Genomic DNA, 25536 nt, shown 5'->3' on the forward strand with positions numbered 1-25536 from the left:
TGTCACCTGAGTTGTAACAACTTTCTGTCATGAGTTGTATGAACTTTCTCTCACCTGAGTTGTATGAACTTTCTCTCACCTGAGTTGTATGAACTTTCTCTCACCTGAGTTGTATGAACTTTCTCTCACCTGAGTTGTATGAACTTTCTCTCACCTGATTTGTATGAACTTTCTCTCACCTGAGTTGTATGAACTTTCTCTCACCTGAGTTGTATGAACTTTCTCTCACCTGAGTTGTATGAACTTTCTCTCACCTGAGTTTTTTTCTCTCACCTGAGTTGTATGAACTTTCTCTCACCTGAGTTGTATGAACTTTCTCTCACCTGATTTGTATGAACTTTCTCTCACCTGGGTTGTATGAACTTTCTCTCACCTGAGTTGTATGAACTTTCTCTCACCTGAGTTGTATGAACTTTCTCTCACCTGAGTTTTTTTCTCTCACCTGAGTTGTATGAACTTTCTCTCACCTGAGTTGTATGAACTTTCTCTTACCTGAGTTGTATGAACTTTCTCTCACCTGAGTTGTATGAACTCTCTCTCATGAGTTGTATGAACTTTCTCTCACCTGAGTTGTATGAACTTTCTGTCAACATAGTTGTATGAACTTTCTCTCACCTGAGTTGTATGAACTTTCTCTCATGAGTTGTATGAACTTTCTCTCACCTGAGTTGTATGAACTTTCTCTCACCTGAGTTGTATGAACTTTCTCTCACCTGAGTTGTATGAACTTTCTCTCATGAGTTGTATGAACTTTCACCTGAGTTGTATGAACTTTCTCTCACCTGAGTTGTATGAACTTTCTCTCACCTGAGTTGTATGAACTTTCTCTCACCTGAGTTGTATGAACTTTCTCTCACCTGAGTTGTATGAACTTTCTCTCAACTGAGTTGTATGAACTTTCTCTCACCTGAGTTGTATGAACTTTCTCTCACCTGAGTTGTATGAACTTTCTCTCACCTGAGTTGTATGAACTTTCTCTCACCTGGGTTGTATGAACTTTCTCTCACCTGAGTTGTATGAACTTTCTCTCACCTGAGTTGTATGAACTTTCTCTCACCTGAGTTTTTTTCTCTCACCTGAGTTGTATGAACTTTCTCTCACCTGAGTTGTTGAACTTTCTCTCACCTGAGTTGTATGAACTTTCTCTCACCTGAGTTGTATGAACTCTCTCTCATGAGTTGTATGAACTTTCTCTCACCTGAGTTGTATGAACTTTCTGTCAACATAGTTGTATGAACTTTCTCTCACCTGAGTTGTATGAACTTTCTCTCATGAGTTGTATGAACTTTCTCTCACCTGAGTTGTATGAACTTTCTCTCACCTGAGTTGTATGAACTTTCTCTCACCTGAGTTGTATGAACTTTCTCTCACCTGAGTTGTATGAACTTTCTCTCATGAGTTGTATGAACTTTCACCTGAGTTGTATGAACTTTCTCTCACCTGAGTTGTATGAACTTTCTCTCACCTGAGTTGTATGAACTTTCTCTCACCTGAGTTGTATGAACTTTCTCTCACCTGGGTTGTATGAACTTTCTCTCACCTGAGTTGTATGAACTTTCTCTCACCTGAGTTGTATGAACTTTCTCTCACCTGAGTTGTATGAACTTTCTCTCACCTGAGTTGTATGAACTTTCTCTCACCTGGGTTGTATGAACTTTCTCTCACCTGAGTTGTATGAACTTTCTCTCACCTGAGTTGTATGAACTTTCTCTCACCTGAGTTGTATGAACTTTCTCTCACCTGAGTTGTATGAACTTTCTCTCACCTGAGTTGTATGAACTTTCTCTCACCTGAGTTTTTTTTCTCTCACCTGAGTTGTATGAACTTTCTCTCACCTGAGTTGTATGAACTTTCTCTCACCTGAGTTGTATGAACTTTCTCTCATGAGTTGTATGAACTTTCTCTCACCTGAGTTGTATGAACTTTCTCTCACCTGAGTTGTATGAACTTTCTCTCACCTGAGTTGTATGAACTCTCTCTCATGAGTTGTATGAACTTTCTCTCACCTGAGTTGTATGAACTTTCTCTCACCTGAGTTGTATGAACTTTCTCTCACCTGAGTTGTATGAACTTTCTCTCACCTGAGTTGTATGAACTTTCTCCCACCTGAGTTGTAACAACTTTCTGTCACCTGAGTTGTAACAACTTTCTGTCATGAGTTGTATGAACTTTCTCTCACCTGAGTTGTATGAACTTTCTCTCACCTGAGTTGTATGAACTTTCTCTCACCTGAGTTGTATGAACTTTCTCTCACCTGAGTTGTATGAACTTTCTCTCACCTGAGTTGTATGAACTTTCTCTCACCTGATTTGTATGAACTTTCTCTCACCTGAGTTGTATGAACTTTCTCTCACCTGAGTTGTATGAACTTTCTCTCACCTGAGTTGTATGAACTTTCTCTCACCTGAGTTTTTTTCTCTCACCTGAGTTGTATGAACTTTCTCTCACCTGAGTTGTATGAACTTTCTCTCACCTGAGTTGTATGAACTTTCTCTCACCTGAGTTGTATGAACTCTCTCTCATAAGTTGTATGAACTTTCTCTCACCTGAGTTGTATGAACTTTCTGTCAACATAGTTGTATGAACTTTCTCTCACCTGAGTTGTATGAACTTTCTCTCACCTGAGTTGTATGAACTTTCTCTCACCTGAGTTGTATGAACTCTCTCTCATGAGTTGTATGAACTTTCTCTCACCTGAGTTGTATGAACTTTCTCTCACCTGAGTTGTATGAACTTTCTCTCACCTGAGTTGTATGAACTTTCTCTCACCTGAGTTGTATGAACTTTCTCTCACCTGAGTTGTATGAACTTTCTCCCACCTGAGTTGTAACAACTTTCTGTCACCTGAGTTGTAACAACTTTCTGTCATGAGTTGTATGAACTTTCTCTCACCTGAGTTGTATGAACTTTCTCTCACCTGAGTTGTATGAACTTTCTCTCACCTGAGTTGTATGAACTTTCTCTCACCTGAGTTGTATGAACTTTCTCTCACCTGAGTTGTATGAACTTTCTCTCACCTGAGTTGTATGAACTTTCTCTCACCTGAGTTTTTTTCTCTCACCTGAGTTGTATGAACTTTCTCTCACCTGAGTTGTATGAACTTTCTCTCACCTGAGTTGTATGAACTTTCTCTCACCTGAGTTGTATGAACTCTCTCTCATAAGTTGTATGAACTTTCTCTCACCTGAGTTGTATGAACTTTCTGTCAACATAGTTGTATGAACTTTCTCTCACCTGAGTTGTATGAACTTTCTCTCACCTGAGTTGTATGAACTTTCTCTCACCTGAGTTGTATGAACTCTCTCTCATGAGTTGTATGAACTTTCTCTCACCTGAGTTGTATGAACTTTCTCTCACCTGAGTTGTATGAACTTTCTCTCACCTGAGTTGTATGAACTTTCTCTCACCTGAGTTGTATGAACTTTCTCTCACCTGAGTTGTATGAACTTTCTCCCACCTGAGTTGTAACAACTTTCTGTCACCTGAGTTGTAACAACTTTCTGTCATGAGTTGTATTAACTTTCTCTCACCTGAGTTGTATGAACTTTCTCTCACCTGAGTTGTATGAACTTTCTCTCACCTGAGTTGTATGAACTTTCTCTCATGAGTTGTATGAACTTTCTCTCACCTGAGTTGTATGAACTTTCTCTCACCTGAGTTGTATGAACTTTCTCTCACCTGAGTTGTATGAACTTTCTCTCACCTGAGTTGTATGAACTTTCTCTCATGAGTTGTATGAACTTTCACCTGAGTTGTATGAACTTTCTCTCACCTGAGTTGTATGAACTTTCTCTCACCTGAGTTGTATGAACTTTCTCTCACCTGAGTTGTATGAACTTTCTCTCACCTGAGTTGTATGAACTTTCTCTCACCTGGGTTGTATGAACTTTCTCTCACCTGAGTTGTATGAACTTTCTCTCACCTGAGTTGTATGAACTTTCTCTCACCTGAGTTTTTTTCTCTCACCTGAGTTGTATGAACTTTCTCTCACCTGAGTTGTATGAACTTTCTCTCACCTGAGTTGTATGAACTTTCTCTCACCTGAGTTGTATGAACTCTCTCTCATGAGTTGTATGAACTTTCTCTCACCTGAGTTGTATGAACTTTCTGTCAACATAGTTGTATGAACTTTCTCTCACCTGAGTTGTATGAACTTTCTCTCATGAGTTGTATGAACTTTCTCTCACCTGAGTTGTATGAACTTTCTCTCACCTGAGTTGTATGAACTTTCTCTCACCTGAGTTGTATGAACTTTCTCTCACCTGAGTTGTATGAACTTTCTCTCATGAGTTGTATGAACTTTCTCTCACCTGAGTTGTATGAACTTTCTCTCACCTGAGTTGTATGAACTTTCTCTCACCTGAGTTGTATGAACTTTCTCTCACCTGAGTTGTATGAACTTTCTCTCACCTGAGTTGTATGAACTTTCTCTCACCTGAGTTGTATGAACTTTCTCTCACCTGGGTTGTATGAACTTTCTCTCACCTGAGTTGTATGAACTTTCTCTCACCTGAGTTGTATGAACTTTCTCTCACCTGAGTTTTTTTCTCTCACCTGAGTTGTATGAACTTTCTCTCACCTGAGTTGTATGAACTTTCTCTCACCTGAGTTGTATGAACTTTCTCTCATGAGTTGTATGAACTTTCTCTCACCTGAGTTGTATGAACTTTCTCTCACCTGAGTTGTATGAACTTTCTCTCACCTGAGTTGTATGAACTCTCTCTCATGAGTTGTATGAACTTTCTCTCACCTGAGTTGTATGAACTTTCTCTCACCTGAGTTGTATGAACTTTCTCTCACCTGAGTTGTATGAACTTTCTCTCATGAGTTGTATGAACTTTCACCTGAGTTGTATGAACTTTCTCTCACCTGAGTTGTATGAACTCTCTCTCATGAGTTGTATGAACTTTCTCTCACCTGAGTTGTATGAACTTTCTCTCACCTGAGTTGTATGAACTTTCTCTCACCTGAGTTGTATGAACTTTCTCCCACCTGAGTTGTAACAACTTTCTGTCACCTGAGTTGTAACAACTTTCTGTCACCTGAGTTGTAACAACTTTCTGTCATGAGTTGTATGAACTTTCTCTCACCTGAGTTGTATGAACTTTCTCTCACCTGAGTTGTATGAACTTTCTCTCACCTGAGTTTTTTTCTCTCACCTGAGTTGTATGAACTTTCTCTCACCTGAGTTGTATGAACTTTCTCTCACCTGAGTTGTATGAACTTTCTCTCACCTGAGTTGTATGAACTCTCTCTCATAAGTTGTATGAACTTTCTCTCACCTGAGTTGTATGAACTTTCTGTCAACATAGTTGTATGAACTTTCTCTCACCTGAGTTGTATGAACTTTCTCTCACCTGAGTTGTATGAACTTTCTCTCACCTGAGTTGTATGAACTCTCTCTCATGAGTTGTATGAACTTTCTCTCACCTGAGTTGTATGAACTTTCTCTCACCTGAGTTGTATGAACTTTCTCTCACCTGAGTTGTATGAACTTTCTCTCACCTGAGTTGTATGAACTTTCTCTCACCTGAGTTGTATGAACTTTCTCCCACCTGAGTTGTAACAACTTTCTGTCACCTGAGTTGTAACAACTTTCTGTCATGAGTTGTATTAACTTTCTCTCACCTGAGTTGTATGAACTTTCTCTCACCTGAGTTGTATGAACTTTCTCTCACCTGAGTTGTATGAACTTTCTCTCACCTGATTTGTATGAACTTTCTCTCACCTGAGTTGTATGAACTTTCTCTCACCTGAGTTGTATGAACTTTCTCTCACCTGAGTTGTATGAACTTTCTCTCACCTGAGTTTTTTTCTCTCACCTGAGTTGTATGAACTTTCTCTCACCTGAGTTGTATGAACTTTCTCTCACCTGAGTTGTATGAACTTTCTCTCACCTGAGTTGTATGAACTTTCTCTCACCTGAGTTGTATGAACTTTCTCTCACCTGAGTTGTATGAACTTTCTCTCACCTGAGTTGTATGAACTTTCTCTCACCTGAGTTGTATGAACTTTCTCTCATGAGTTGTATGAACTTTCTCTCACCTGAGTTGTATGAACTTTCTCTCACCTGAGTTGTATGAACTTTCTCTCACCTGAGTTGTATGAACTTTCTCTCACCTGAGTTGTATGAACTTTCTCTCACCTGATTTGTATGAACTTTCTCTCACCTGAGTTGTATGAACTTTCTCTCACCTGAGTTGTATGAACTTTCTCTCACCTGAGTTGTATGAACTTTCTCTCACCTGAGTTTTTTTCTCTCACCTGAGTTGTATGAACTTTCTCTCACCTGAGTTGTATGAACTTTCTCTCACCTGAGTTGTATGAACTTTCTCTCACCTGAGTTGTATAAACTCTCTCTCATAAGTTGTATGAACTTTCTCTCACCTGAGTTGTATGAACTTTCTGTCAACATAGTTGTATGAACTTTCTCTCACCTGAGTTGTATGAACTTTCTCTCATGAGTTGTATGAACTTTCTCTCACCTGAGTTGTATGAACTTTCTCTCACCTGAGTTGTATGAACTTTCTCTCACCTGAGTTGTATGAACTTTCTCTCACCTGAGTTGTATGAACTTTCTCTCATGAGTTGTATGAACTTTCACCTGAGTTGTATGAACTTTCTCTCACCTGAGTTGTATGAACTTTCTCTCACCTGAGTTGTATGAACTTTCTCTCACCTGAGTTGTATGAACTTTCTCTCACCTGAGTTGTATGAACTTTCTCTCACCTGGGTTGTATGAACTTTCTCTCACCTGAGTTGTATGAACTTTCTCTCACCTGAGTTGTATGAACTTTCTCTCACCTGAGTTTTTTTCTCTCACCTGAGTTGTATGAACTTTCTCTCACCTGAGTTGTATGAACTTTCTCTCACCTGAGTTGTATGAACTTTCTCTCACCTGAGTTGTATGAACTCTCTCTCATGAGTTGTATGAACTTTCTCTCACCTGAGTTGTATGAACTTTCTGTCAACATAGTTGTATGAACTTTCTCTCACCTGAGTTGTATGAACTTTCTCTCATGAGTTGTATGAACTTTCTCTCACCTGAGTTGTATGAACTTTCTCTCACCTGAGTTGTATGAACTTTCTCTCACCTGAGTTGTATGAACTTTCTCTCACCTGAGTTGTATGAACTTTCTCTCATGAGTTGTATGAACTTTCTCTCACCTGAGTTGTATGAACTTTCTCTCACCTGAGTTGTATGAACTTTCTCTCACCTGAGTTGTATGAACTTTCTCTCACCTGAGTTGTATGAACTTTCTCTCACCTGAGTTGTATGAACTTTCTCTCACCTGAGTTGTATGAACTTTCTCTCACCTGGGTTGTATGAACTTTCTCTCACCTGAGTTGTATGAACTTTCTCTCACCTGAGTTGTATGAACTTTCTCTCACCTGAGTTTTTTTCTCTCACCTGAGTTGTATGAACTTTCTCTCACCTGAGTTGTATGAACTTTCTCTCACCTGAGTTGTATGAACTTTCTCTCATGAGTTGTATGAACTTTCTCTCACCTGAGTTGTATGAACTTTCTCTCACCTGAGTTGTATGAACTTTCTCTCACCTGAGTTGTATGAACTCTCTCTCATGAGTTGTATGAACTTTCTCTCACCTGAGTTGTATGAACTTTCTCTCACCTGAGTTGTATGAACTTTCTCTCACCTGAGTTGTATGAACTTTCTCTCATGAGTTGTATGAACTTTCACCTGAGTTGTATGAACTTTCTCTCACCTGAGTTGTATGAACTCTCTCTCATGAGTTGTATGAACTTTCTCTCACCTGAGTTGTATGAACTTTCTCTCACCTGAGTTGTATGAACTTTCTCTCACCTGAGTTGTATGAACTTTCTCTCACCTGAGTTGTATGAACTTTCTCCCACCTGGGTTGTAACAACTTTCTGTCACCTGAGTTGTAACAACTTTCTGTCACCTGAGTTGTAACAACTTTCTGTCATGAGTTGTATGAACTTTCTCTCACCTGAGTTGTATGAACTTTCTCCCACCTGAGTTGTAACAACTTTCTGTCACCTGAGTTGTAACAACTTTCTGTCACCTGAGTTGTAACAACTTTCTGTCATGAGTTGTATGAACTTTCTCTCACCTGAGTTGTATGAACTTTCTCTCACCTGAGTTGTATGAACTTTCTCTCACCTGAGTTGTATGAACTTTCTCTCACCTGAGTTGTATGAACTTTCTCTCACCTGAGTTGTATGAACTTTCTCTCACCTGAGTTGTATGAACTTTCTCCCACCTGAGTTGTAACAACTTTCTGTCACCTGAGTTGTAACAACTTTCTGTCACCTGAGTTGTATGAACTTTCTCTCACCTGAGTTGTATGAACTTTCTCTCACCTGAGTTGTATGAACTTTCTGTCAACATAGTTGTATGAACTTTCTCTCACCTGAGTTGTATGAACTTTCTCTCACCTGAGTTGTATGAACTTTCTCTCACCTGAGTTGTATGAACTTTCTCTCACCTGAGTTGTATGAACTTTCTCTCACCTGAGTTGTATGAACTTTCTCTCACCTGAGTTGTATGAACTTTCTCTCACCTGAGTTGTATGAACTTTCTCTCACCTGAGTTGTATGAACTTTCTCTCACCTGAGTTGTATGAACTTTCTGTCAACATAGTTGTATGAACTTTCTCTCACCTGAGTTGTATGAACTTTCTCTCACCTGAGTTTTTTTCTCTCACCTCAGAGCTGGAGAGGATGAGAGGGAGTGGGTGCGAGGAATTTGGAACACCTGGTTTGATCAGGTTTTCCCTCCCACCCCCACTGGGTCTGACCTGGAAGAGGAGGAAGAGGAAACTGATCTGTACTCACATGCAGAAAATCTTAACGAGGAGAAGAAAAAATCGTAAGATCAAGTTAAAACTCATAGTTCATTTCTGATATAAAGTATTATTGCTACTAATGAATAGTGGTATAGTTGTGTCTATACAAGCATAATATCACATACTGTGAGGGGTGGGGAAAGAGGGGTGTGATATTTAGACTAGGGACTGAGCTACCATGCAAGGACGCATAAATAGGATGTATTTTTTAGATATAAAATTTTTTGAAAAATGTGTTGCTTTATTATTTATTAGAATTCTAATTATTTGGTGGGAGTGGGGAAAAGGGTGGAACTTTGAGACATCATTATACGGTGGAGGGACAGCTAAGTATGATGAACTTTGATGAAAGGGTGGCAGAAAATAGAGTAAAAATTACCAACAAATGTTTCATTTTAAGGAAGGTGTTTATGATTTATTAAATTTAAACAAACTACATTTGCAGCATAATTTACAATTTTTACAGTTGCATACAAAGATTACAAATCTTAATTGAAATTTTACTAGAAATCTAATCTTTTTTTCATTATGCTTATGCTTGTTCTTTTATGTAATGTGATTTTGAAGGAAAAAAGACGTGATATCAGATGTTCTTGTTCAAGATATCGAAGAGATTGATCCCATTACAAATACACCTGAAAATGCTGAAATTTTTCAGGTAATGTCTGTTTTAAAAAAATATAATTATTATTCTTGTTTTAAAAATTAACCATAATATTTTAAAAGTTTTAGCATCAAGATTCAGATTCTTTTTAATTAAAATATTAATCTATTAAATAAAATGAATCTTTTATTAATTAAAAAAAAAGTAGTCATATACGTTGTTAAGAGATTTAAGTATTTAGTTTAGAAATATTAGTCGCTGGTGAAAATTAGCTCAAAGTTTATTTTTATAGATTCTGGTGGATGAAATTGACAAGTTATCAAAAGTTATTGACAGTATGCAGAACCCAACTGCTTTTGACTTGTGTAGGAGGGGAGCTTTGTACAGAAAGGTAAGTTACTTCAAGGTAAATAACTCTGTTCTTCTACATATGTTGTATCATGTGCATTTTTGTGATGAAAATTATTTATTTACACATCAATGCTTTTAAAACAAAAATTAAAAGCAATTGTAAAATAAATCAATATTTAAATATTCCATCCCAATTGTTGAATTATGCAAATAATTTAAAACTTTTGAGCTGTGTTTTTAATTATGTAAAATTTTAATAATAAAATTTTTGTATTCACAGATTGGGAAGTTGAAAAAAGCACAAATTGACTTGGACAGGTGCTATTTTTACATAATTGTCAAATATATTTCTTATCCCTTTTGTACAGCCATTGTTGTTTACCTCATCAACAAAAATATTACTGTTTTTATTAATTATTGCATGTTAATCATTATTTTAAACTGGGGTCGGCGTGGTCGAGTCGGTAAAGCTCATGGTTGCTAAACCAAAAAGTCTCGAGTTCGAACCCTTGGGCAAATGAGGCTCGTTAGCTGGGGACAGCCACTCTTCTAGGAGAGACAACTCCAAAATTAAACAACTGCTGCCTTGTAGTTTGTTCTTGATTAGACAAAGGCTATGGAAGCAAATCCAAAAAGAAAAGCAGGCTGAAATCGGAGTCAACGGCCTCAATGGCGCATAACCAGTTGACACGTACCGCTTAATTGTGTTGGAGGCGTGGTTGAGTCGGCAAAAAGCTCATGGTTGATAAATTAAAACAAAGTCTCGAGTTCAAACCCACTGGCAGATAAATCTCGATCCCCTTCAACACTAATAATTAAGAACGAAGAAGAAGAAGAAAGATTAATTATTCCATGTTAATCATTATTTTAAACTTTTAATATATTTAATTGTTTTTAAGCTTCACAATTAAATGTTTTTCTTTGATATCTTCCTTCCCAGAGCAATAAAATTAGAACCAGACCTCCTGGATGCTTATTGGCACCGCCATCTCCTGTACATTCTACAAGACAGGAAAACAGAAGCTGTGGATGACTTGAATTTCATCATGAAAAAGAACAAAAACCATTCAGGGGCATACCGATCTATGTAAGAAGACTCTTAACTATTAAATAATCCTTTCAGTTGAGGAATACCCTAGTAATAGTTTTTTGTTGGTGATTTTATTAAAGAAAGTTATTTTGAATGCTAAAAACATTTGTTAAAACAAGTATAATTTATTTTTTGTTTGGAAACTACACAAGATAAAGAGTTTATTGCATTTTTAAATCAAAAAAGTTTATTAACTATGAATGAAAATTTTTGCTTTATATTTGAGCCATTATAAATTACTCTGAAAATAAAAGCCAATTTATTATTTCTTGGAAGTAAAAGAATAAACACACATAATTTATTATCCTAATAAATTATGTTCACATTTTTAGAATTATGCATGAATTTGTTTAATGTCAGTGCTTCAAATTTAAGTCATTATTTTAGCTTATCTAACAAATCTTTATCTTCTTATATGTTATTAAAAAAAATGAGTCATTTTATTTATAAAACAATCTTTGATTTCCTTTTATTTCCTATTTAGGGCTGAGATCCACAGAAAACAAGAAGACATCACCATGGCCATTATTAATTATTCCTCTGCCATCAAGTACAACCCAACTGACCATGAAGCTTATTACCAGAGGGCACAACTATATGAACAAGTTGGTGAATTCACTTCAGTTTCATCTGTATTAATTTCTTTTAATTGCATGTTATCTTGTTAAATTATTGAGTAATATTGAGTGGGGACAGCGTGGTCGAATGGTAGAGCATATGACTGCTAACCCGAAGGGCTTGAGTTTGGATCCCGGGCTCAAGTCTGTATAATGTCCATACAGCTCTTATGAGTGCCTAACACACAACAGGGAAACTAAAGTGGCTGCGCATCATGATGATAGGCTATTCCCTATGTGCCAAAGTCATTAAAATTGATGAACTCTACTGCATCTGCCCCATGTCTTGTGCACAAATGGGAAAAGATAATGAGATAATACTGTAAGATATATTATGTAATAGAGTAAGCTGATCTTCCATTTCCCCTTTTTTTCCCCTCTCCACTCCCCTGCCTCCCTCTCCACCCCCATCCCCACCTCTCATTTTTACATTTATGACATTGAATCACTACTCTCCACAACCCTTTCTTGTAAAACAATATTGTTTACATTGATACATTTTTTCTGTTTACTAATACAAACATTAACTTTCTATTCATTTGAATTTCTGATAAATTTTGTGATACTGGGAGGCAGGGGGGGCACACATACAGTTAACTAATAATTAATAAAGTATTAATATACCCATTTTATATATAATTTATCTATTTCAATGAACATTCTTTAAACAGAGAGGAGAGATGCTGCTGGCCATGGAGGATTACACCAAAGCCATGACAATAATGCCCTCACGCACTGATGCTATCATGAAACATGGAATGTACTATTTTGAAAATGAGTGAGATTTTATTTTCTATATTTTTAAGCCTTTACTATACAGTACATATATATATTTTGCAGTTATGCATGCCCAAAGTATGGTCACACCTGTTAATATTTGTTAGTTTTGTCTTTGTAAATGCTAAACACTTTAAAATAAATACAGTCTTTAAAAAGCTAGACCTATTGTTAAAATGAACATAAACCTTGATATAATGGAGTGTCAACTTATTTTTTTAATGCTAAAATTAATATCTACTTACAATGAAAGAATTTTACACCACATACAAGTGTCATAAAGACAGTTACTGAATGTGTATATTTTCTGTCTTGTAATCTTGTTGATTTTAATTATGTAAAGTAAAGTAAAGTTTCCCTTTCAAACTTGACGGTCTATGGGGCAAGTGAAGTAGAGTTCACTTGTTTCTGTGACCTCGGCATATGAAGAGATAGTGTGGTCAGCACTATGCCCAGCCGCCTTTACTTTCCCTAACGTGAGTTAGGTACCCATCAGAGTTGAGTGGACTCAGGGACGGTCTACTGACTTGAACCCGGATTCGAACTCAAGACTTACGGGTTAGCAGTCCAGCTCTCTACCGCTAGACCACTCCGTCCCATTATGTATTGTTTATAAATTATATTTTTAAATTTAATTTTTAATTTTTAGTTCGTATTGTTGAGTTTTTAAATAATTATTCTTGTATTTAATCATTTTTAAATAAAATTTATTATTAAAACTAAATAAAGTTTGTGGAAATATTTTCAATTTTAAAGTCTCATTTTGATTTGGTTAATATTTGACACAAATTTTGATCTAGAAACTGGAACCATGCCATCCATGATTTTACTGCCTTGCTGCGAGTGGACCCACTCAACTCCACTGCCAGACTGTTCCGAGGACGAGCTTACGCCAAGATGAACAACTGGGTGCCAGCTGTTGAGGACCTGAGTGCTGCCATACATCTGGACCCTTTTAACTGGCAGGCCTTCTACCAGAGGGGCTGCATACTCAGAAGGTGGGTTAGCAATTTGTCTGGAATCTATAATGCACCAGCGCAGGTGCTAAGTTGTCAGGTCTAATTGAGTTAACAAAAGTCTGGACTTTATGATGCACCAGCAAGGGTGCTAAGTTTTTAGGATTAGGTGGGTTAACAACATGTCTGGACTCCATGATACACTAGCACATGTGCTCAGTTGTCAGATCTAGTTGAGTTAACAAAAGCACAGGTGCTAAATTTACTGGTTTAGATGGGTTAACAAAGATCTAGACTCCATGATGCACCAGCACATGTGCTGTTAGGTCAGGTCTAGGTAGGTTAACAAAGGTTTGGACCCATTATGCACCAGCACCTGTCACTAGCACAGGTGCTGTTAGATCAGGTCTAGCTGGGTTAACAAAATGTCTGGACCCCATGATGCACCAGCACATGTGCTAAGTTGTCAGGTCTTGGTGGGTTAACAAAGGTTTGGACCCATGATGCACCAACATCTGTTACTAGCACAGGTGCTGTTAAGTCAGGTCTAGCTGGGTTAACAAATGTCTGGACTCATGATGTACCAGCACATGTGCTATGTTGTCAGGTCTAGGTGGGTCAACAAATTGTCAAAACACCAGGACGCACCAGCACATGTGCTAAGTTTTTAGTTCTAGGTGGGTTATCTAAATCCTGGACTTAATAATGCACCAGCACATGTGCTAAATTTTCATGTCCTCCCTTGGTTTTAACAAAAATCTGGACCCCATGATGCACTAGCACATGTGCTAAGTTGTCAGGTGCTATCCTCATGCCCTCTATGCCATCCCCTCACACATGACTGATATGAAACATTTGTTTCCTATACCAGAGCCCACCCTGAGAGAGCGCTACAAGACTTTAGTGTCTCACTGCTGCTGAATGACTCAGAAGAAAACATCATGGCTTTTCTTCATCGTGGTATTCTGTACAACACACTGGGCAGGCAAGTGCTGAGAATATTTATTTATCTTCTTTGCTTGTTATTCATCTCACTTTTTATTTTCTTGGTCACATTGTAGACTGGATTTCTCTTTTAACAAACAGAGATCTACAATAACCCCAGTTTCACTTTTTTTTCAATAAAAAATTACCTATAAACACAGATGAAGTATAGTTAACATACAAAAGTATTTGAGCTCTGTCTTTAAGGGTTATTTATTAAGCACTATGCACATACCCTTTCCCTGACTGGAGTCAGATATCCATCAGAGCTGGTTGAACTCAGGAACATCCATTGGACTTTTCCCCCCAGTACTATTACGTCAAGATCTTCACATTACATGTTGATTATTTTTATCTTTTCATCGCTGTTAGGACAAACAAGTACATGTTTTTGTAACACCAACTGTGAGAGACTTAAACAATAAAAAAAATTTCATTCACCCATTATAACTTATTTTCTTTTCTTTTTTCACTTTGATCCTACCAGGCCAGACGATGCTATACCAGATTTTGAAAGTGTGCTAAAGCTGAACAAAGACCTGGCAGCTGCTCATGTAAATCTGGGCTTGATATTTATGACCAGGCACTTCAATTTTCAGAGGTCAGAAAGTCATTCAGTCATTTTTTCATAAATACATATTTTATTATGATTAACATTTTTTTTTTAAATGTGATAAGCTCTAACTATAAGCCTGCAGTAAAAAAAAAATTTTTTTTATATATTTTATGTGCCAGATTATGTGTCAAACAAGGCACTTCTGAAAAAAAAATCTTTTCTTTTCAAAAGAGCTATCAAAAAGTTTACGGCTGCAATCAAAGTTGATCCCACCTATGTCAGAGCCTATGTCTGTCGTGCTACAGCTTACCACAAAATTCACGAGGTTAGCCTGTTTTTTCAAATTCAATTCATTAAAATCCAATCATATGCAACAATTAAAACAGATAGAAGCTAGATGTAACTGCTTTTTGTATTAAGAAGCTAAAGTTTATAGTCTTGAAATTCATTGTTTTTTATAATGTGGAAAATTTTGTATCTGTTTATTGTTCACACTTATTTTGGTTCTTATTAAGGTATTTTTAAAAGGTAATGACATCAATGCTCATTTTTTTAATGAAATAAATTTGTTTTTTTTTACCTTTGAAAATATAATCTTTCTTTATGTTTACAAAAGGCAAAGAACGCCTTAAAAGATTTTACTCGAGCTATCCACCTGTATCCAGATGTTCAACAGTATTACACATACCGGGTGAGATGTTCACACTTACACATTCTAATTCATACACATACCGGGTGAGATTTTCACACTTATACATTCTAATTCATACACATACCGGGTGAGATGTTCACACTTATACATTCTAATTCATACACATACCGGGTGAGATGTTCACACTTACACATTCTAATTCATACACATACCGGGTGAGATGTTCACACTTATACATTCTAATTCATACACATACCGGGTGAGATGTTCACACTTATACATTCTAATTCATACACCTACCGGGTGAGATGTTCACACTTATACATTCTAATTCATACACATACCGGGTGAGATGTTCACACTTATACATTCTAATTCATACACATACCGGGTGAGATGTTCACACTTATACATTCTAATTCATACACATACCGGGTGAGATGTTCACACTTATACATTCTAATTCATACACATACCGGGTGAGATGTTCACACTTATACATTCTAATTCATACACATACCGGGTGAGATGTTCACACTTATACATTCTAATTCATACACATACCGGGTGAGATGTTCACACTTATACATTCTAATTCATACACATACCGGGTGAGATGTTCACACTTATACATTCTAATTCATACACATACCGGGTGAGATGTTCACACTTATACATTCTAATTCATACACATACCGGGTGAGATGTTCACACTTATACATTCTAATTCAGTTTTTCTTTTGTTGGCTTGTGTGATAGATTAACTAACTAAATGGTTCCATTCACCTCAGGGTCAACTGGTGCTAGAACTGGGTAACCTTGAACTTGCTGCATTCTGTGTGAGGCATTCTTCAGAGCTAGGGGCAGACAATCCAAACAGTACAGCTGGAGTATCGCCTACACAACAAGCAATCGTCCAGTCTTTCCTCAAAAACTACGACAAGGTCCAATAAATTATCTTCTTTTTATATTTCTTACACAACATATGATTTCCTTTCTGAAAATACATTTTAAAACAAACTTTTAAATGTCGAATGCATCCATAAATAACATCAGACTTTTAAAATGACCCACCCTCCCCTTCCTATCATCAAACATTATCCCAAAATGCCAGATATCTTCCAGCCCCCTCCAAATTACATCACACTACAGCCTAGCACAATGCTCAAAATTACAACTTTTCTTTGTGAAAACAGCTATTTCTTTCTAAAATATTAACTGAGAATTGTTGACTTTGAGTGTATTGATCAATTTTTATTTCAGTTCATTTTTTAAAAGTCTTTAAGAAACATAAAATAACTGAAGTTCTGTTTCTTAAAATAACTTATATTTTTTTTAAATGCGATCACACATTCATATTGTTAAAAAAGTCTGAACTCTCCCCCCCCCCCTGTGTGACATCTGTTAAGGACAATCCCAAACTTTGTTGACCATTATCTTCAATGAATCAGCTGACTACTTAGTTATATATATCAGTGGATCACTTTTTTTACATTAAACAGATGACCACTTTGTTACATAAACCACCTGACCACTCAATTACATGAATAAGCTGACCACTATATTACATGAATCACATGTGCTACTTTAAACAACAACCTCTGTGTTTCCCCACCCCCAGGCTGTGGATGCCCTGCAGCAAGCAGCTCGAGTCAAGCCCTCAATGTCTACCTTCATGCTGCTGGGTAAAACTTACATGAAAGCCAAACAGTTTAAGGAAGCCGCGGACAGCTTTAAGCTGGCTTTAGAGAAAATGGTACAGCTTTGTTTACCTCCCTGTAAAAATCTTGACATAAAATAATGTAACTGATCACTGAGTGGATATTTTGATCTTTTATAAATTAAAATACATTATTTAGTCTTACTTTTAGCATTACTCAAATTGTAAAGTTTGTTTGTTTTAGTCTTTATTTGTGCTGGACTTAAGTGGTGTGTGGATGTGTTCACAAAAATTTGAATTAATTTCTTGTGTGTTCTGTGTTGTGGAGAGTTACCATTATACTTATTATAATATTAAGCTTGGTAAACTTTAAACTTTTTTTTTTACATACTGTCTTTGTTTTGTAATAATAATGCTTTTTAACTTTGATTTTATTATTTAATTTTTTTAATTTCATTATTTTGGTTGTTTTTTCTGATCAAACATCTAAAATCAATACAATTTTTTATGTTCATGATTTATTAAAGGTTTATTCCGCTTTTTTTTTTAAAATCTCAATCCTGCCTTAATTTTTTTTTTTTTAATAAAAAAATATCTTACGTTTACTATAACTAAACTAAATGTTTATCTTGAAGATGCCATGGAAGAAAGGAGACGTTTGGCCTGCCGAGACAGCCGAGGCTCACTACCTCTCAGGTCTGTGTCTGATGGAGCTGAGGAACTACAGCGAGGCTCATCTACAGTTCAACTATGCTATCAAGTTCAACCCTTCTTATGCTGATGTAAGCTGGTTGTAAATACTAAATGTTATCATTGTTTCATTTACGCTTAATTATACTGGTTTTAATTTTTTAATTACTCATTAGATATTTATTCACAGTGGCAGGAGTTCTTAGTTTCTGTAGTTTTATTTTAACTCCTCTTGGCAAATTAGAAAAAAACTGGGGACTTGTTTCAAATAGCATTTGCAATGTTTAACATGAAAATAATTGGTACAGTTCAGTCCCATAAAATCTAACTCAGATCTCCTAATTAAGAAAGTTTGAGTATATTGTTGTATAGTGCTTAATATTTACATTTAGTCATATTTAAAATGACAGTGTTGATTACTGAATGAAAACTCTAAGGAAACATTCCAGTTCACTTAGAAAAATCAGATTTTAAAGCTCTGAGGTAGACAACTCCAGTATTACACAGGCTGATCCAGGAGAACAACAAGTTTATTCTCTGCTCTTGGCAATAATAACATCAGAGACAAAGTACTGTTAAAACATTTACAGGTGATCAAAGAATTTAATCTCTCATGTACAGGCCTACTACCAGAGAGGGTTAGCATCAGTGAAGCTGAGACAAGCAAAGGGAATACAAGACTTCAACAAGGCCTTAGCTCTGAACCCAAAAATATTCCAGGTAATTGAAACAACCAAGCCTGGCAAATGTAAAATCTCTTTTAAAATGTCTGTATCAGTTAAGTTTTACAAATTAAAAAAAATTATGCTATGTATTAAAATAATTTATATTAATGACTTATAATAATGTATTTTTAATTTTTAATACATTTTTTGCTTTAATCTCTAAATTGTTGAAAATTCATGGGAAATTTTAAAATCTGGAGCTTAAAAAAATTAACTTATTTTTTAAAGGCATTTTTAAGTAGAGCATGCTATTACGGACAGAAAGGGAAATACGCCAAAGCAATTCTCAACTGCAATGAGGCCATTAAACTACAGCCAAAGAGTGTTAGAGCTTATCTGTATAGGTAAAAATATGTTACTCCTTTGACTCATAATCTTAAAGTCTAAAAATAATATAATGCATTACTTTATGTTTGTATTTTAATTTTGTTTAGGATTAAATTTTTATTTCAATAATTGTTTTCACCTCAGGGGTGCACTGAAGTACTACATCAAAGCCTACGACCTGGCCATCTTGGATTTGACCAAGGCTACCACCATAGACACCCAGTGCCCCCTGCCCTACTTCAACAGAGCCGTCTGCTACCATGAGAATGGTCAGCATGAGAGAGCTCTCACAGACTACAGTATTGTCCTGTTGCTGGGGGACATGCTGGAACTCAAGGTAAAAAAATAAAGTAAAAAGTCCTCTTGCGATCCATTTGGCAGATGAAGTAGAGTTTATATTTTTCATGACCTTGGCATATGAAGAAATGGTGTAGTCAGCACTATGAACACCCACCTTTACTTTCTCTAAAGTGAGTCATGTACCCATTAGAGCAGGGTGGACTCAAGGACATTTTACTAACTTAAAACTGGACTCGAACTCGATAGTTTTATCACACTAGTGCTCTACCGCTAGGCCACTCTGTGATACTCAAGGTACATGTATTTTATGTTTCATTAGCTTCTATATGGGAGAAGGTTGCTTGTTAGTAAAGCAATTCTATTTAACCCTAACCCAAATGGGGGGGGGGGGGGGGGAGGGGAGGGTAGTGTCGAATTCCCAAATTATGAATTACTGAAAACAACAAAATAGCGGTGTATGCTACGCCACAGGTCAGCTTGTTATTTATTATTATCATTTTTCTCTCCGCCAGGTACTTACCAACCGAGGCTTGTTGTACTTTGAAAAAAAAGATTACCTAAATGCCTTGTATGACTTTGAAGCTGCAGCCAAACTAAACCCAAGTGACCACAGGATACACCATACATTGGGGCTTTGTTTGCATAAGTAATGACTATTTACACACACTTCTTTATAATCAAGGCTTTAAAAATATGTATTTTTATACTTTACAGGAGAAAACAAGCCCTGATATAATAATTGATGTTTTTATTAGGCCTAATTTCAAGCATCCATCTTGTATATATGATTATCAAATCATCCTATATAACAATAGGCTAAGTTAGTCAGTCAAAAACTCTAGTTTAATAAAAGGGACAACTAAATAAATTCCAAATGCAGAACAAGCCAAGAATAGTATGGGGGGTGGGGGGGGGAATAAATATGAAGTGATTTTTCAGATTTAAGCATTTGTATTTTTTGGTTTTTGGAGAGTGAAAGGAAAGAGATAAACAAATGACTTTTTTTTTTAAATAGGAGTGTTTTTTTTCTTTTTTAGGCCATTTCCTCTCGTTTCTTAATAATTTGCTTGATTTTTTTTGAAGACTTCGTCGACTGAAAGAGGCTGTGTCCACCTTCACCAAGTGCCTCCAGCTGAAACCATTTTTCCTGGATGGTTTGATCGCCAGAGGTAATGTCTTCATGGACTACGGCCATGATGTGGGCCTTGAGATGGCCAGGAGAGACTACCAGCGCGTTTTGCGGCTTGACCCACTTTGTCTACCTGCCCGTATCAACCTGGCATACACTGCGCAGGTGTCTGGCAAACTGATGCAGGCGTGGAAGCATTTTACAGCTGTCATTGATTTAAGACCAGGTGCGCACAAATATGTCGGTATATTTAATTCTATGCATAGGTACATTGTATATTTACATTGGTATATTGCTATTGAATACACAAAGCATAAAGTTGCTTTATTTATATGTTATAAGTTTATATTGAGTTTCAGCGATACATGAAAGGAAGATATTGATAAATTCTTATGATAGTTTTTTGTTTTCATAATAATAACATGACTATAATAACATGACTTTATAAAAAATTTTAACTGCTAAAAAGTGAATAAATTATTTTAAATTGTATTTTTACACATACGTCCTTACATTATAATTTTGATCTTTTGCAAATAGTTTGCTTTGTGGGACAGAGCTTTCCAGGCATTTTTGCTGTGGGCTAGTCTCTCCGACTGTCCCCAGGTGTATCCAATCTTCTTGGTGTCTTCTTCCAAGGCACATTACTCTGGTTGTTTTTAATGTTTAATTTCTCTTCCCTCGTAGGCTACAAACCAGCCCTGGAGGGCCGAGCTATAGTCAATCTTCAAATGAGCAACACATTCGGAGCTTTCCAGGACATCAACACCTCAGTAAACTATGGACCAACGGCTGAACTCCTGACCAATAGGGGTGTTGTCCAGCAGGTAAACCATTAGCTAACACTAACTCTAAGCCTTTAGGTTAAGTTCTCAGGTAAAGCATGAGCTAACACTAACCCTAAGTCTTCAGGTTAAGTTCTCAGGCAAACCATTAGCTAACACTAACTCTAAGCCTTTAGGTTAAGTTCTCAGGTAAAGCATTACCTAACACTAACTCTAAGTCTTCAGGTTAAGTTCTCAGGTAAAGCATGAGCTAACACTAACTCTAAGTCTTCAGGTTAAGTTCTCAGGTAAAGCATGAGCTAACTAACTCTAAGCCTTCAGGTTAAGTTCTCAGGTAAAGCATTAGCTAACACTAACTCTAAGCCTTTAGGTTAAGTTCTCAGGTAAAGCATGAGCTAACTAACTCTAAGCCTTCAGGTTAAGTTCTCAGGTAAAGCATTAGCTAACACTAACTCTAAGCCTTTAGGTTAAGTTCTCAGGTAAAGCATGAGCTAACTAACTCTAAGCCTTCAGGTTAAGTTCTCAGGTAAAGCATTAGCTAACACTAACTCTAAGCCTTTAGGTTAAGTTCTCAGGTAAAGCATGAGCTAACACTAACTTTAAGCCTTCAGGTTAAGTTCTCAGGTAAAGCATTAGCTAACTAACTCTAAGCCTTCAGGTTAAGTTCTCAGTAAAGCATTAGCTAACACTAACTCTAAGTCTTCAGGTTAAGTTTTGGTCACTCCAGAAATTTAACCTTGAAATTTTAGGACATAGCTGAGCCTCACTCACCTGTCTTGAGCTATGGATTGTAAAAAAGTATTTCTACTCACTGTTTGATGTAGCTCGTGATACAGACATCTCCATCTATGATAGCAACAAGTCTCCTGTATTTTTTTACTACTAAACTCAGTGTCAGGTGTAGTTTTAGAGGATGGCGTGGTCGGGTGGGAGAGCACATAATTGCTAACCCAAATGCCCCTAGTTCAGACCCCTGAAGAGATGAGGCACTGTAATGAGGTCTAAAATACCAAACACCTGTTACCTTGCATATTGTTTTTGGTTGAACTATGCTATGGAATCACATTCAGAAAGAAAAGCAGGTTGAAGTTTGAGTCAATGGGCAACATATAACAATGTTGACACATAATACTTAATTATGTTGGAGGAAATCAACATTACAATTAAGAACAAAAAGAAGATGTGTTTAAGTGCTACTTTTTTACGTTGATTATTTTTATTCTCAGTTTATGGGAGACAGTGTTTTAGCCATGCAAGATTACCAAAGGGCAATAAAACTTGATCCCACCTTCTCACTGGCATATTTCAATGCAGGGAATGTTTACTTTCATACCAGACATTTTAAACAGGTGAATTAAGTTGTTTTTTTTTTGTTTACTTCTGAGCTTACAATACACATAAAAAATGTCTTTCATGATTTCTTCAATTGGTATTACAATGTGTATTAATTCTTAAATATTACTAAAATTAACTAAAATAAAATCTATTTTATTTTATTCAAATCTTCAATATTATTTATTGCACACTTTATGTGAGTTTTTTTATGTTTTGTAAACCGTGTGAAAAATGTACTGTTTTGTTAAAATTGTGTTCAGTTTTTAAATTTTGTAACAAATTTCTTCAGGCCTTGGACTATTACACCAAAGCTATTAAGTACAATCCAAATGATGAATCTGCTTTCCTTAATTGTGCCATTACGAAGGTAGAGTATACATTTTTTAAATATACACTTTTTACATGTTTAAATATAGAACCTTTTAATTTTAACATAAATAATTGAAAAAAAAACAGTCAATTTTTTGTAGGGTGACAGAAAAATATTGTGTTAATGAGTTAATTAAACAAAATATGCTAATTGTAATGTAAATAAGTCATGTTTAAACTGAAAAGAGTCTAGCTAAATGTAAACACTGTGTACATTTCTGGTAACTCTGTATCATTGATTTCAACAACTGAACTAAATGAATGGCAAACAAAAAAGTACTGTAAGTCTTAAATATTAACTCTAAAGTATAAGTAGTTACCCTTTCAGACCTGACTAAATGAATGGCTAACAAAAAAGTACTGTAAGTCTTAAATATTAACTCAAAGTATAAGTAGAGTTATCCTTTCAGACCTGACTAAATGAATGGCTAACAAAAAAGTACTGTAAGTCTAAAATATTAACTCAAAGTGTAAGTAGAGTTATCCTTTCAAACCTGACTTGACAGACCATAGGGCAGATAAAGTAAAGGTCATCTGTTTGTTTTACCACAGCATATGAAGGTATAATGTAGCCACCTTTACTCTCCCAAACTTTAGTCTGGTACCAATTAGAGCTCAGGTGGACTCAAAGTCATCCTACAGACTTAAAACTGAGATTCAAACTCTAGACTTTCAGGTTAGATGTGGCGCACTGCTCAGACACTCTGCCCCATGTCTGTTAAGAATAGCTTTTTAAAAAGTATTTTCCTTTTTCATAGGTTTTGTTACATGATACAAAAGGCGCCTTAGAAGATTTTGAAGCTGCTGCCAAGTTGAGTCCCTATTCAGCCCATATCTACTTCAACAGAGCTAACTTGTATGCATCAATGCAACAGTATGAAATGGCAGAGATAGATTACACCAGAGGTAAAAATAGTCACTTTCAGTCATATGTACCAATTAGCATACATATTTGTTTTAGTAAATCTATTATCTAAATTTAAGGAAAATGTTGTATGTGGAATATTTATATATTAATCAATAGGTTTTTTTTAAAAAAATAACCTTTATATTTCTCACAAAGAGAAATTGTTATAATACATTATGTGTCCCTACTCTTTACCAATAAGTTGAAATAAAGGGAGATAACTTATTTAATATGTGCTGTATTAGTAGTCCCTACACTCATTTGTTATATAACTACTAAATATTTGTATCAGTGCAATGCAAAGTCACCCAACTAATAGTCTAGCTTATTTCCTAAAACAGTTATTAGGATTTTTATACACAGATATTAATAAATATTTTGACTTATTTAATCTGTGTTAGAAATACCTATACTATTGTTGTGTTTGTATCAATAGAACACAAAATTGTCAATCAAATAGTCCATTCATTAAAGTTTCTAAGCCAATGATTAACATGGTCCATATTATGTTTATCCACAGCCCTAGAGTTGAAGCCTGATGATGCCCTAATGTTGAAGCGAAGAGCTGACATTAGAGGAAAACTGGGTAGAAGAGCAGAAGCCATTGAAGATTATAAAAGAGCAGTGGATATTCAGACCAGACCAAATAAAATCATTACAGGGTGAACCTTTCATTTACAGTGTAAAGATTCACTTTGCCTAGAAATGTTGAAAAAGAAAATTATTTTAAAACCGTGCCCCATGATACAGTAATTTTATACTTTAAAAATAAAAGACCATCATTTACTGGGGGGAAAATGCACAACTATGCATAAATGCTTATTTTAGGAAAAAGTTTACTGTAAATTCCATTTTGACTATACTGCTGATTTTATGTACAAGTATTATTTTGATTGTATTAATATTTTTTGACAGTCTGTATATTAAAGTGTATGGCATTTTTATACACAGCAAATTCTATTATTTACAATTATGTTTTTAATTGTAAAAGTTGTAATATATTATTGTAACTAGGTTTTTAAGCTAAAAGGATTTTTAGAAAACTTAATTGTTTGATATTTGTATACCAAGCAAATTCCATTTTTTACAATCTTGTATAAGTTTACATTTTTATACTTAAAAAATTTCATTTTTTTTCAATTATGTAAAAGTGTTAATAGAATATTGAACTTTAAGCTACATAGAATTTTTTTAAATTGTTAAAAGCATTAATTTAAATCTATTCAACTTAACTACTGCTGAAACGTGTTACATATTTATTAGTCTAATGGTCATCTTTGTTGTATCATATCCACAAGTCCTGTTTGTTTTTCTTTTATAATTTTCAATCAACACAAAACTTTATTGAAGTCTTTGATCACAATGAAAAATGTTTAATTAATTCTGAAGATATGTTTAAAAGTTGAGTGATTTAAGATTATATTTGAATGTTTCAATGACCTCCACAAAAAGTGTTGTTTTTTAATTGAGACAATCAGTGTTTCTTCCATGCATCTCTCTTCAGAGAGTCTAACCCCCCCCCCCCCCCTGCCCCTCCTCCCCCAGAGAACAAAGTCTGGAAGAAACACTGGAGACAATTGGGAATAATGTTTACTATTTTTAAAAAAAAACTGTTCATTGAACATCAGGAATTTGGCAATTCAACAAATGAATCTTATTTTTCTATTGTTTTCTTTAAGATGACAGCTAATTTGAAAAAGAGAAATTGAGATCTGTAATTTTTGTGTTGATCAATAGTTCTTCACTAATGAACTATTAGTAATGGATCTGTGATAATTATTTAAATTGAGTCATGGTTTTATATGAAATAAAAAAAAATAATTTATAAAAATGCAGTTTTGATTATTTTTGTTTTGTATTTTATTTACATTATCAGTTAATACTTTGACTTT

General features: G+C 35.6%; 1 protein-coding gene across 1 annotated transcript in view; it reads left to right on the forward strand.

Moving 5' to 3' along the window:
• LOC131940934 (uncharacterized) overlaps positions 1 to 24691 on the forward strand; it is a 44934-nt gene extending 20243 nt beyond the window's left edge. Inside the window, exons 28-52 of the mRNA XM_059299856.1 lie at positions 8695 to 8853; positions 9398 to 9488; positions 9727 to 9825; positions 10066 to 10103; positions 10726 to 10872; positions 11360 to 11480; positions 12164 to 12270; positions 13070 to 13267; positions 14097 to 14210; positions 14697 to 14810; positions 14997 to 15090; positions 15382 to 15456; positions 16209 to 16361; positions 17039 to 17173; positions 17713 to 17859; positions 18389 to 18487; positions 18721 to 18836; positions 18964 to 19156; positions 19632 to 19765; positions 20203 to 20474; positions 20936 to 21075; positions 22260 to 22382; positions 22658 to 22735; positions 23496 to 23643; positions 24165 to 24691. Of these exons, the coding sequence (XP_059155839.1) occupies positions 8695 to 8853; positions 9398 to 9488; positions 9727 to 9825; positions 10066 to 10103; positions 10726 to 10872; positions 11360 to 11480; positions 12164 to 12270; positions 13070 to 13267; positions 14097 to 14210; positions 14697 to 14810; positions 14997 to 15090; positions 15382 to 15456; positions 16209 to 16361; positions 17039 to 17173; positions 17713 to 17859; positions 18389 to 18487; positions 18721 to 18836; positions 18964 to 19156; positions 19632 to 19765; positions 20203 to 20474; positions 20936 to 21075; positions 22260 to 22382; positions 22658 to 22735; positions 23496 to 23643; positions 24165 to 24310 (3241 nt within the window). The 3' untranslated portion in view covers positions 24311 to 24691. The remainder of the gene's footprint in view (positions 1 to 8694; positions 8854 to 9397; positions 9489 to 9726; positions 9826 to 10065; positions 10104 to 10725; positions 10873 to 11359; positions 11481 to 12163; positions 12271 to 13069; positions 13268 to 14096; positions 14211 to 14696; positions 14811 to 14996; positions 15091 to 15381; positions 15457 to 16208; positions 16362 to 17038; positions 17174 to 17712; positions 17860 to 18388; positions 18488 to 18720; positions 18837 to 18963; positions 19157 to 19631; positions 19766 to 20202; positions 20475 to 20935; positions 21076 to 22259; positions 22383 to 22657; positions 22736 to 23495; positions 23644 to 24164) is intronic.
• The last annotated feature ends 845 nt before the right edge of the window (positions 24692 to 25536 follow it).

This window comes from Physella acuta, unplaced genomic scaffold (assembly GCF_028476545.2).
Source record: "Physella acuta isolate Inbredline_101_S28 unplaced genomic scaffold, ASM2847654v3 ptg000335l, whole genome shotgun sequence".
Classification (NCBI taxonomy): Eukaryota; Metazoa; Mollusca; class Gastropoda; family Physidae; genus Physella; species Physella acuta.